This window comes from Lynx canadensis, chromosome A2, assembly GCF_007474595.2.
Source record: "Lynx canadensis isolate LIC74 chromosome A2, mLynCan4.pri.v2, whole genome shotgun sequence".
NCBI classification, from domain to species: domain Eukaryota; kingdom Metazoa; phylum Chordata; class Mammalia; order Carnivora; family Felidae; genus Lynx; species Lynx canadensis.
The window spans coordinates 44,920,122-44,932,658 of NC_044304.2; the positions used below are offsets into that span (position 1 = coordinate 44,920,122).

A 12,537-nucleotide genomic window follows, 5' to 3' on the forward strand; every position below is an offset into this window, starting at 1 on the left:
GACATTTGACTCTGCTCTCAGAAGTCTGGTGTGTAAGCTTAGGGCTGGAGCCAGCATTTTAGGCATAAAGTCATTGCTGTTTTTTATACTTTGTTAAGGTAGTAACTTCATTACTCTTGCAATAAAGCCCTCTGAAACTGTCTTCACCCCACATCCTTCTCAGAATTTCTTCTGCATTTAATTCAATTCACTATTGAATTAAGCAAGAGTACAAATTGCTGTATTATGCCCTTAGACTTGTTCTCTGGATGATTCGTGAATGGATATCATGTTTTCAGCTAAATGAAAGGAGGCAGCTTAGCACAGTAGATAGTTCCTTAACTGTTATTAGGCATCAGTTTCCCTCATTCATTAAGTAGAGATGATAATAGTACCTATTTCTTAAGAATAAATGAAATAATCCATGTAAAGTGTTAATACAGTGTCTGGAATGTAAGTGGCTCACTTCATTATTATGAATGCTTTTATTCCCTCATTCTTTTTTATATCTCTTTTGGTACCAAGACATGGTTATACCTACAATACACACTACACAATTGGTGGATGATAAATCAACAAATGAATGAAGGTTCATTAAGATAAGAACCTAAATTGTGAAATCAGTAGACAGCTAGTTAAAGGAAAATTAGGCAAAAGCTTGCCGAATAAAAACCATACACACCTATGATCTTAACCAGGAATCACTCATTCCAGTTTCCATTTTATAGATGAGGAAAATTTAAATTTAAAAGTGAGAATTATTCTAAGATGTTTTGCTCTCAATTCGTTCCCTCATTTAAAAATCTCAATCTGTATCTATAGCTGCAGGTCAGTTAATCAATAGAGCAAATTTTGATTATGTAACTTGTAAAGCCTCAGATTTTAAAATAAAGGATTTTACCTCCCATTACCTCTTACCTGACAATACCTGTTTGTACCTGCTCATTTCGTGGACATCACTCATACAGCAATGAACAAAAACACACCAATCTATTTATGATCTTGTCCTATTTTTGGAAAACAGCAAAAGGATATCTCAACACGAGATAATAATCTGTTTACGGACACAGACTTTCCTTTTCTAATGACTTGAGATGTTTGCTTTCCATGGTTGGATAAGAAGAGGGCAGAAAAACTCTTTTAAATACTCTCTTTAAAGAAATTTAGTATGTGTTGTTAGAAAGTAAGGTCCATCAAACGTGTTCTATGAGATATCATTTCAAAATTTCCAGCTGAGATTTTAGTTGGGGAGGTACACTTAATTAATATTTATATACCCCACAGCCTGAAATACAATCCTGTGAGTATTGAAGGGTATTAATATTTTTTCATTGTTTTGTTTGATTTTGATTTGTCTTCTTTTTTAAAAAAAATTTTTTTCATGTGTATTTATTTTTGAGAGAGAGAGAGAGAGAGAGTGCGAGTGGGGAAGGGGCAGAAAGAGAGAAGGAGACACAGAGTCTGAAGCAGGCTCCAGGCTCTGAGCTGTCAGCACAGAGCCCAACGCGGGGCTCAAACCCACAGACCATGAGATCATGACCAGAGCAGAAGTTGAATGCTTAACCAACAGCCATCAAGGTGCTTCTGATTTGTCTTCTTTATTATGGTTTGTTTGGTTGATTTTGTCTGATTTGGTTTAGAGCGGAGAAATTTCTGGAATATGGCTGAATTCACAATTTCATTCTTTAGGTACTTATGTGACCTTTACGTTTAATTCAAGTTGCTTTCCACCATTGTACTCTCTGACAACATTTATGAAATAATGTTGCAGTGGAAAAATAAAAGATCATTGGCATATGAATGTAGTATTGGGGTTTATAAACTGTCTCAGCTACACAAGCCCATTTCATTTTCAATTAAAATCATAATGTAAAGGGTAAATTTAGAAGTGAATTTGTTCTTATTTTTTTTTTAATTTTTTTTTTCAACGTTTATTTATTTTTCGGACAGAGAGAGACAGAGCATGAATGGGGGAGGGGCAGAGAGAGAGGGAGACACAGAATCGGAAACAGGCTCCAGGCTCTGAGCCATCAGCCCAGAGCCTGACGCGGGGCTCGAACTCCCGGACCGCGAGATCGTGACCTGGCTGAAGTCGGACGCTTAACCGACTGTGCCACCCAGGCGCCCCTGAATTTGTTCTTATTTTAAAGATGTAATCTACATATACAAATATATATAATTTTGTCAATGAGTTCATTACAGAATTTTTATATTACATTTATAATAAAAGTTGCTAAACTGTCTTAGTTTCAAATAGGCTGAGACTATAAACTTAATAGTACGTGATGCAAATTATAAAAATATGTGGATACAGAAATCTATATCATAGTAAGCAGAGGAAAAAAGATAAATCATATGTGTATCGTGTTTATAATAATGCAAAACAAAACAACTAAAAAACTATAAATCAAGAAGACAGAGGAAAATTATATCGAAATGAAAATAGAGGTTTTATCTGGACAGTAAAATAGTAAGTAGGATTTGTTTGGTTTGGTTTTGTTGGTCCCTTCTTTTAACTCTCTTGAATTTCCTAATTTTCCCATACTAAGCATTTATCACTTTTATAATAGGGAGAAAAAAAGCCAAACAAACTTGAAATTAACATGGCTTTTCCCTGTTTGTACTCAACTGAATTACTGCTTTCTAGTGACACTGGGGAGATATGAAAACCTTTTTAAAGAGGCAATTTCTGAGCAGGACTGCCAGAAGTGGGCCCTTCCGTGAGTGTCTTCTGAGATCTAACCTCAGTGCTCCCCAGCTGAGTTTTGTTGCTCTGTGAAGGTTCTCATAATGAGTGTTTTCATCTTTTCATATTAAAAATGACCTCCTGGCCTGAGTCTCAGCTTCCCAGATGACTGAGGTTTGCTGGTCACAGCCTAAGAAAAAATAAAGCAAAACTACTTAGTGTTTTATCCTGCTCTTGGATCCTGCATTTTATTTCCACACAAGCTCTCAGGCTTTGTTGTTTGTTTGCCTTTGTTTTCACCCTCCAGATCCAACAAGGGTGATGGTCCCCCCTTCCAGTATGGATGTCACTGTTGGAGAAAGTATTGTTCTGCCATGCCAGGTAACACATGATCACTCGCTGGATATCGTCTTTACTTGGTCATTTAATGGACACCTGATAGACTTTGACAAAGATGGGGACCACTTTGAGAGAGTCGGAGGGGTAAGTATTAATATCAGACTATCTACGGGAAATTCAGTATGCAACTGAACTTCTTAAAAGTGACTCAACTTGTTTAGACTAACACGAAAAGAAATGTATGGTTATTCTGTGATCATTTTGTTCAAGCACCTTATTTTAAGAAATTCTTGGTTAATTCCTGCTCCGTTTTGCCTGATCAACATGGCTCCACTTACTTAGTGGAGCCTATATGGCAGTCCTCGTAACCCTCACAACAATGCTATAGGCTAGTTATTCCATGCTATGTATGAACGAGCAAACTGAAGCTCAGGGGAATTGTATGGCTTGCCTTGGCCTCAAAGCCCTAAATTGCAGAACTCAGCTTTAAGCTTCAAAACCCAGGCTCTGTGCCCCATACAGTACCATATATCATGGCACCTGGTTAAGAAAAATATCTTAAGAATACTTTACTCATGTGTTTTTAGGCAGCTGATTAAACTCCCCTTGGAGCCACATCATTGCGACATTAGGGCTCTCTTTCTTGACTGAAAGTCTGATCAGAGTATTTATTATCCAGGTAATTTTGAATTCAAATGTTTGAATTTTCAAAAGCCTTACTTTCCATAAAAATACATACTACCATTGAACACATGCCAAGATGAGGTTAAATCTGGAAACAATTTGTATTTATCACACTTGTTCTCAAAAAATTTTGGGGGGGCCTACCACAGTCCTCCATGCTCACTAGTAATGAAGATTCACTCTGACTGCCATTCTTATGGAGGGTCCAACCATAAAGCAGTGGAAAATAAGAATGAGGCTATGATCCGAAAATTCTTCCCCAGCCCCTGCCATAGTAATCCAATGTGCCCACTTCATTTTGCCTCACCTCCCCCTTATGTTGAGAATAAATGGGCTAGTTTATAAAATTATCCAGGTGATAGGTTGAGGATCTGCTTTCCACTCAACCATATATATTACTACTCATGTTAATTACTTGACGTACATTCTTGCTGCCTTTTCAAATGATGTCTCTCACAGAACACCAAGAGTTATTTGAGCATTTTGTCAATTTTCCCAGATATCATATACAACTGGTACTATTTTGGATACGTAGGAGAAAAGTTAGTTTATTCTATCTGTGGATGCCTTGGGTCATTAGGGATTCCCTCTTGGAACCCTGGTTGAGGGTATGTATGAAACTGCCAATATTAAGCACTATGGACTTCTTTGATATGATGCAGCTTGGAAACCAAGTGGGAGAAATATTAATTTCACAAGGGCATTGAAGATATTAAATACCTTCGGGTCTAGAAAAGTTCATAGCCCAATGCCTACCACAAAAGAAGTATTTGATACATTTAAATAGTTGTACTAATTGAAGGAAGAGTAACATTGATGTTAATAACAGGAAACTATAAATTGAGAAAACTTTTCATAGATTAAGCAGAATATTCATTTTCATACTAAGACCAATGTCTTGGGCAGGAGAGATGCTAAAAATATTATCTCCCAGAACAGCACAGGCACCAACCAATTAGAACAGCTGCCTGACTCATTGAAATAAATGCCCTGCCAGTCAGACACATGAGGACTTTATGCTGGACTGGCTGTTGATCAGCCAGGGCTGAGGCACAGGTGGAGACACCCCTAATGGAGTCAAGCTCTAATGACCACCTTCCGTAGAGAGCTCTCTGTGGAATCACTCTCGTTAGCCTTTCCTGTGGGAAATGCTTGTCTGTTCTGTGAAACTCTGCTAACACCAATCAGTTATTGCTAATAAGTGCAAGATTCAGGACAGCACTACAAATTGTGAGAAATAAGTATATTAGCTACCAGGATCGTTCATGTCTGTAGAGGTAGGACTTGTCAATAGAAAAGGTAAGGAAGCAATTCTGAAGTCAAGCCATTTTGCAGTTTCTGCTTCCTGGGTCAGCATAGTGGAAGTTATGCGTGGGAGAGCCAGCCTATAGCAGTTTTTGGAAAAGCTGTTATTCCATTGTCCTTTGACAGCCTCCAAGTGCTCTGTCAGAAACAGAACAGACCACAGCAGGAGAAAATAACCTGGTGCTGTTTTGTTCATTGTGGTGGGAACATGAATGTAGATCTCAGTGAACTGTTTGATCTGGGTGACTTCAAAGGAAAAGAGAAAGTTATTGTGGTCTCCTTGTGTGAGACTCGTTCCTCAATCCTGACTTTATTTTTTGTCTTTGTTTCAGTTTTACTTTAAAAACACAACTCTGGTCAAAATCTGTAAACAAAGACAGCACATTCTGTTAATACTTTGCTGTACTCTGAAATTTCCAGGCTGTAGCTAGTCTCCTCGGCCCTTAAGCCCTTGGTGAATAAAATGGATTATTGGCACAGTGTAAACATTTCCTTAAAACAAATACAGCTTTCTGTCTTCCCTGCACATGCCCCCTCGTGAGGCATATTTTCTGTTGAAACCTATACTCAAGAGTCCTAACACACGAATGTCTTGGGTAAAGAAGTACCAATAATGGTGGCGATGATGGCTTCTGTTTGCAAAGTGCCTGCTGATTTATCAAGCACTTTCATGTATATAGGCTCTTTAATCCTCACAGAAAACCTGTGAGATAGGGTAACAATTATTATCCTGTTTTACTGAGCAGTTATAAAACTTGATTAGTAAATACAATCTGAATGAGAACCCAAGTGTTAAAAATGAAACAGATTTCAGGTAAAAAAAAAAAATCACAGTTCTTCTTGAATTAGATTTAATACCTTTGACATGATCGCTCATGGTCATCAGTAATACCAATTTGCACTCTGTGCTTCACAGTTTTTAGGATTTCACGTACATGTACGGTCTCGTTTGATTCTCACAACCTCACCCAGCAGGCCTAGTCAGTGAGCTAATACCCAGAGACTTTCATGAAATCACAGCCCAAGATAGCTAAGGACCAACCATCAACTTTCCCTTCACTGAATGCTTGAGCCTCTCTTCTCAACCTATTTACAACTATTGGCAGTTCCAGGTCTTCCATTGTCCTGGGTAAATTTGGGATGTGTTGCTCTAAAACAAAGGGAATTAAGTACACCTTATTTAGAATGAGAATAAGGTCTTTCTGGATGGTAGAGTGGCCTGACCTTATGGGTTCACATCCCAGCTGTGCCATTTACTACCTAGGTGACCTTAGGCAAGTCATAGAACCTCTTTGTGCTTGAGTTTCTTCATCTGTAAAGTAAGGATAACAAGAGCACTGACCTCGTAGAACATGTGAGTATTCAGCTTTAATATATGGTTCCCATATTCTAATACTATTAAGCATTATCCAACATTATTGTCATTTGGAAGAACAGCAACAGGGCCAAAATAACCTATGTTATCTTGTTATCCATTGGGAGGTTAGAAGTAAGCATAGCTTCCTGAATCTGGCCTGTAGAGAGCGCTTATACGCAAGCCACCTGTTCTCCAAGCTTTTGAATAACCACCCTCCAAGGTGTAGCCATGTTCTTTGGTTAAAATGCCACCTTTGCGATAACCTGCAGAGACATCTTGTCATATTTATTAAAAGTACCATGCTGGTGGATGAGTAGAAATATTTCTGTGGCACACAGACATCCATACTGGGATGTAATCAGTCCTATTCATCTGCTAATCAAACTTGCATTTGGCATTTGAAAAACAAATTAGCAGCATTCCACACTAGGTGATGCTAGATTTCCTTAGAGAGTCTGGTCCTCATAATCTTTTAATTCAAATCTGGGAGCAATCAAAATGCTGGCTATGAGACAGAGTTGTGCAGTAAAATGCAGATGCCTCCAAATGTGGGCTTGCCTCCCCTTTCTAAATATAGAGTTCCAAAGTATTGGAATGCCAGTGAAGGCTTCAGGCTCAGCGCATATCTGAAGCAACCCACAGGACTAAATCGAGAGCCACCGTAAGTAGTTTAAGTGCTTCCAACATGGGTGCAAACTGCTCCAGAGACCCAGAGAAGCCACATACCTGAGGTCTTGTCTAAGGTGTGTCCTGAAAATGTTGGCGTTTTTATCTCTCAAGCAGGCTCACATATTCTTAATAGGCTATGGCTTGCATCACTAATGTTTTCATCAGCCAGTGTAAAATAAATCCATTAGTCACAGTGTCCTTCATGTGATAATGATATTTAGAGCTCATTAAAAAGTAATTGTAGCCACTTTCCCCTACTTTATCAGCAGGATTCAGCTGGTGATTTGATGATCCGAAACATCCAGCTGAAGCATGCTGGGAAATACGTCTGCATGGTCCAAACAAGTGTAGACAGGCTGTCTGCTGCTGCAGACCTGATTGTCAGAGGTATGTGGAATTCTGGTTTCTGTTCTTGAAACGCTTTTATGATATCTACCGCTGCACAGATTTCTAAAAACCTCACCACTTGAGAATTATGGAAGAAAGTCAGGTAGAAGCTGAACATTGTAAACAGTGGTTAACAGCCTACAGAAGTTCTGTGCGGATCTCTTTTTCATGGGGGTATCACCAGAAAGTGCAGAGCAAATCCGGTTACTCCATACTGAAAATAACTCCTGTGAGTGCCCCGAGTGCCCCGATTTATGGCTGTTGGAGTTGATATGACCTTCTAGAATAATTTTGGATTAACAAAAGCAAATAGTTTAAAGAAGGATCAGACTGTGCCTTTTGATGTTTCATATGGGCTAAGCCAAATTAGTGATTTAGGGCACTGATATAACAGTGGCTTCAGAAAAATCACCACATTTTCTCAGTTCCCTTTTTTCCCTAAAGTTAATAGTTCTATACAGTTCTTAAAATATGCCTTTAGAGGAACTGCCCAGGATGTAGTAAATAAGCTGGAGGCTGATGACAAATGACAAAATGACATTTGTGAGATTTTCTTGAGCACTATCAGCATGGCCTAAGTTCAACCTAATGGCTACACAGGCCCTGCCTGAGCCCCAAGAAACCAGCTTATAAAGGAACAGAAGTAAATGGAGTTTTAAGAAATATTTTTTTAAGTTTATATATTTTGAGAGAGAGAGAGTGCGCACACGTGTGCGCACAGAGGAGAGGCAGAGACAGAGGGACAGAGAGAATCCAAGCAGGTTCTGCGCTGTCAGCACAGAGCCTGACATAGGGCTCCATCCCACAAACTGTGAGATCATGACCTGAGCTGAAATCAAGAGTCAGACGTTCAACCAACGAACCACCTAAGTGCCCTAGAAATATTTTTATATTGAAATTAAAATCTTTGGGAAGCAGGATACGTACCAGAATCAAACCGATGCATGCACAAGGCTTTTCTAAAGTATTAAAAGTGCCTTTTGATGTTTCATCTGGGCTAAGTCAAATTAGTGATTTAGGGCACTGATATAACAGTGGCTTCAGACAAAGTATTGAAAGGAAAGCCAAGTCAGAACATCAAAATACTCTCTTGTCTAGCACCTCCTTCATCTGAACCCTAACTATTGGTGTTTAGGAATCTCTAGCCAGCAGAGTTTTGAGTGCAAGCATACAAAACTCCAGGGGAAATTAGTTGTGGAGGCAGGGTGAATCCGAGTGCAGGGTGAACAAGGTATTGTGGGAAGCAACTGAAGTGTTGCTGTGCCCTCTAGGCATAACCTGAGTGGGGGAGACATGTGGGAGTTAGCTACTTAAACTCATTGTCAAGAGAGGTTAAAGAAAAATAGCTTTTCCATCCTGTCTGCTTTAGTTCCTCTTTAAATTGCCTACAAAAACCTTTCTGTAGGTAATGGTACAGATAAGAGTCAGATAAGAGAAAAAAAACTTGCAACCTGGGTTGAGTTGCCCATTGAATAACTTATAGAAACGTGTTTATTTCCACTTTAAAATACATGAGAGCTGGGTTGCTCTACCCCTGGGGACAAAAGAATTCTGTTGCTGAAAATTTATCCTCTATTTAATTAGGATAATGTTCAGATCAGCAGTTTAAACGCCAATAAATTAGACTAATAAATATTTAAATCAGTAATACTTGAAGTTCTTAAATGATATTGTATACTTCATTTCACAGAAAATAACATTAAATACCAAGAGGAATTTGCAAACTCAGTCTAAAAGAAAATCTAGTCTAATCAGTTAATAAGGCCAATAAATTAATATGCCATTTTAAACCATAATCTTTCCTTTTATTTCCTTTAGCTCTGCTCTTGCAGCTTTTCTGCATATTACAGAAAGGATGCAGAAATGCATTCCACTGCCCTGTAAGAGATTTGTGTATCTGAAACTGGTAAAGCCTTGAGTTTTGGCTCCAGCTTCCTTGATTCTCAGATACCTGCTTTATTTAGTTTGTCGCACTAAGACAGGTGGAAAGGTCATTCATCACTGGAAGAGCAGCAGAATCACTGTTCTCACACCAACATTCCCTCTTCTGTTGCCTGTGACAGAAACATCTGTGGGCCCCTGGCCATGTGAACATTTTGTTCAGAGGATAAACATTTGCTCATTTTGTCATTTTGAAAGAGTGACCCAACTTCCCCAAGACAAAGTTGGTAAACATTCTGTGAGGTCATATCTCCACACTGGTCAGGAGCACACAGCGTCAACAAAGCTTGAAAGTGCCATCTCATCTCCAATGGCCAAGTTCATACACCCTTTCATTTCCTTTATTTGGTTGACAGCAATGGGCTCAGATAATTCCTATCAATTTAATTTATTGAGGAGTTTGGAGGGGAACACTTTTGTGCTTGTGTACTTTGATTTTAAAGGCCCTGAAAAGAGCACCCATTGAAATGGGGGTGGGGCATAGATCTAGGATAAGAAAGCTAGTGGGAAACAAGAAGATGGTACTGTCTTCTGGACTTTATCTGGTTAAGACCAAAGTTTGCCTCCGCTCTATCCAGGTGGCATTAGACTGACATGTTCAAATGTCACCATGGAAAATTAATCAGTTTCAGCATACAGATTTCCAGACCTTTCATTCAGGAGTAGGAGGGAGAAGCTAAATTTAGTCTCACCTGTAGGTCTATAAAAATGATTTTTAAAAAAAGAAAGAGAAAGTTAGGACATCATAGGAAGGGTACAAGAGTGAATCTCAGAACAAAGTCTTACTTCAGGAAATTACATTGAACTTTTCAGCACTCTGCTAGACGTCTCTTTCTTCCCTGCTTGGTGACCTGGCCCAGTCATATTTAGCAGTACACTTGAAAGCTCTATGGGGCTGAACAAAGCCCTCCTAGGAATATCTCCTTAATCCCTGCTTAGGGACATGAGATTTGTCATCCTGTCTCCCTCACAATCACCTTCCTTCCTGAGGTGGTCACTTGTGCCTTGCCACAGATACATTTAACTGCCTACTAAGAGCTTTTCTGTTGGAATCTAGGACAGCTCCGGGTCTTTGCTTGGGCCGTGTTGATATTTTGTGTTTGCCTACTGCTTTCCATCCCTCTACTTATTTATGATTTCCAAGCCTTCGTTCAAAACTGATTTCTTCTTGCCTCCATGGTTTAAGTACATGGGCAGAAACAATGAACATCAGGAAGATAAGTGGAAAAATAGAGGTATGACTTACGGAAACTGCAAATGAGAGAGAGTCTTTAGATTCCAGCCCCGTCCTGAAGTTCCAATGAAAAAGCCGCAGTCTGGTGACTCTTTTGAGCACTGGTCATTTTCACAACAGCTCCCTTGCATACAAGCGTGTGTTTGCATATGATGTGGGACAGGAGCGGGGTTAGTAATTACAGTGCAGCAGGAATGGGAATGTAGGAGCAGTGCTGCGACCACCAACATTCTAAAGCCCTCTCTGCTCACATCCGCAGCCTCAGTGGTAGAAATGACCATTTCCAAAAGACTCTTATCTTCATTTATCACTACTCTATCCACAGATAACACTGCCTGACCCATACCAGAAACCTGTAAACATATGATAGATGAATTAAGGAATTTGGACTTCTGTGGTATCCCAGTATTCTCTCCTAGCATTTGGAACAGATACTCTATTTTAATTCTTTGTTTACCTATTTTTTTTATTATACAGTGAGCCCCTAGAAAGAAGGGGCCATGTCAGTGCGCCTGGGTGACTCAGTGGGTTAAACATCTGACTCTTGGTTTCAGCTCCAGTCATGATCTCACATTTCATGGATTCAAGCCCCGCATTAGGCTTTGTGCTGACAGTGCAGAGCCTGCTTGGGATTCTCTGTCTCCCTCTCTCTGCCCCTTCCCCCCATGTCTCTCTCTCTCTCTCTCCCTCCCTCACAATAAATAAACTTAAAAAAAATGAAAGAAAGAAAGAAGGGGCCATGTCTCGTTCATCTCTGTAGTTTGAGAGCCAGAAGAATTCTGGATACCCAAAGAGGTATTCAAAAGGGAACTGACAAGTGATAAATCTGTGAGTGGGTGAACAAATGGTTGAATGGATCAGCTCTGCATTCAATTAAGCAATCATTTGCTTGGACATTTGAACGCACTGCTCCCTTCTGAGGGTCTTGCTCTTTCACAGGTCCCCCAGGACCCCCAGAAGCTGTGACCATAGATGAAATTACAGATACCACTGCTCAGCTCTCCTGGAGACCCGGGCCTGACAACCACAGCCCCATCACCATGTATGTCATTCAAGCCAGGACTCCGTTCTCCGTAGGCTGGCAAGCAGTCAATACAGGTACCATATTGGATGCCTGGTGCTGGTCTTTCATAGGGGCTTCTGAAACTCAGCATAATGGACAAAGCACTGTGGCAGAAACCAAGGGCCACCTAGGTTCTCATTCAGACACAACTACAAATGTTTCCTAGACCTCATCTAATGGTACTATCATTCATTTAATGTTTTTCTTTATATCAGCTCTTTGTTTTTTAACTTATCCTAAGCAACAATGTCTATCACATGATAGATCTGTATGTTGGTTATATTTTTTCTTAACATACATAATAAAATACATTAGTTGTAAAAATAAAATGCATCAATCTGCTTATTACCTAAAATTATCTGTGTACTATTAATGATATACTTTGAGAAGCAGTGGATTATGCTAGTCTACATAGCCTTTGTAAAAGTTTACATAGTGTTCTCAAAAAAAACAATAACTAAAGACTGCCTGGAGCCCCTTGACTTGCTGCCCATTTTTATTTAGATAGCTAAATTTGGGCATAAAGAGGTATGAGATTTTGTTATATTAAAAAGTATGTCTGTGATGCCCTTAGATGTTGGGGGCTACACACGTACTACACTGCCTGGCTCAGCATGTGCCTACCCTATACCGACAGGTGCAGGTAACCCGTTGAACCCCACTCATGACGGGGATCAGGGATTGCAATTATTCCCCATGAACAAGGAATTCCCAGTAAGCGCAGGTCATAAACTTGTGTTGATTAAGCCCCTGCCCTTTGTACACATCGCTTGTCACTACTACAGATTGGATGGTTCAGCGAGGCCCTCAGACCTGCCCCGCCAGGTAGGCCCATAGCCCTGGTGGAGCAGAGCCCTGAGAAGACTGTCAAACTTGAAAAATAAAGGAATGTG

At 39.8% G+C, this 12,537-nt stretch overlaps 1 protein-coding gene across 1 annotated transcript in view; it reads left to right on the top strand.

The window, feature by feature from the left end:
- CNTN4 (contactin 4) overlaps positions 1-12,537 on the top strand; it is a 460,587-nt gene that overhangs the window by 431,787 nt on the left and 16,263 nt on the right. The window contains exons 12-14 of the mRNA XM_032592345.1: positions 2,973-3,148; positions 7,286-7,406; positions 11,521-11,679. Of these exons, the coding sequence (XP_032448236.1) occupies positions 2,973-3,148; positions 7,286-7,406; positions 11,521-11,679 (456 nt within the window). The remainder of the gene's footprint in view (positions 1-2,972; positions 3,149-7,285; positions 7,407-11,520; positions 11,680-12,537) is intronic.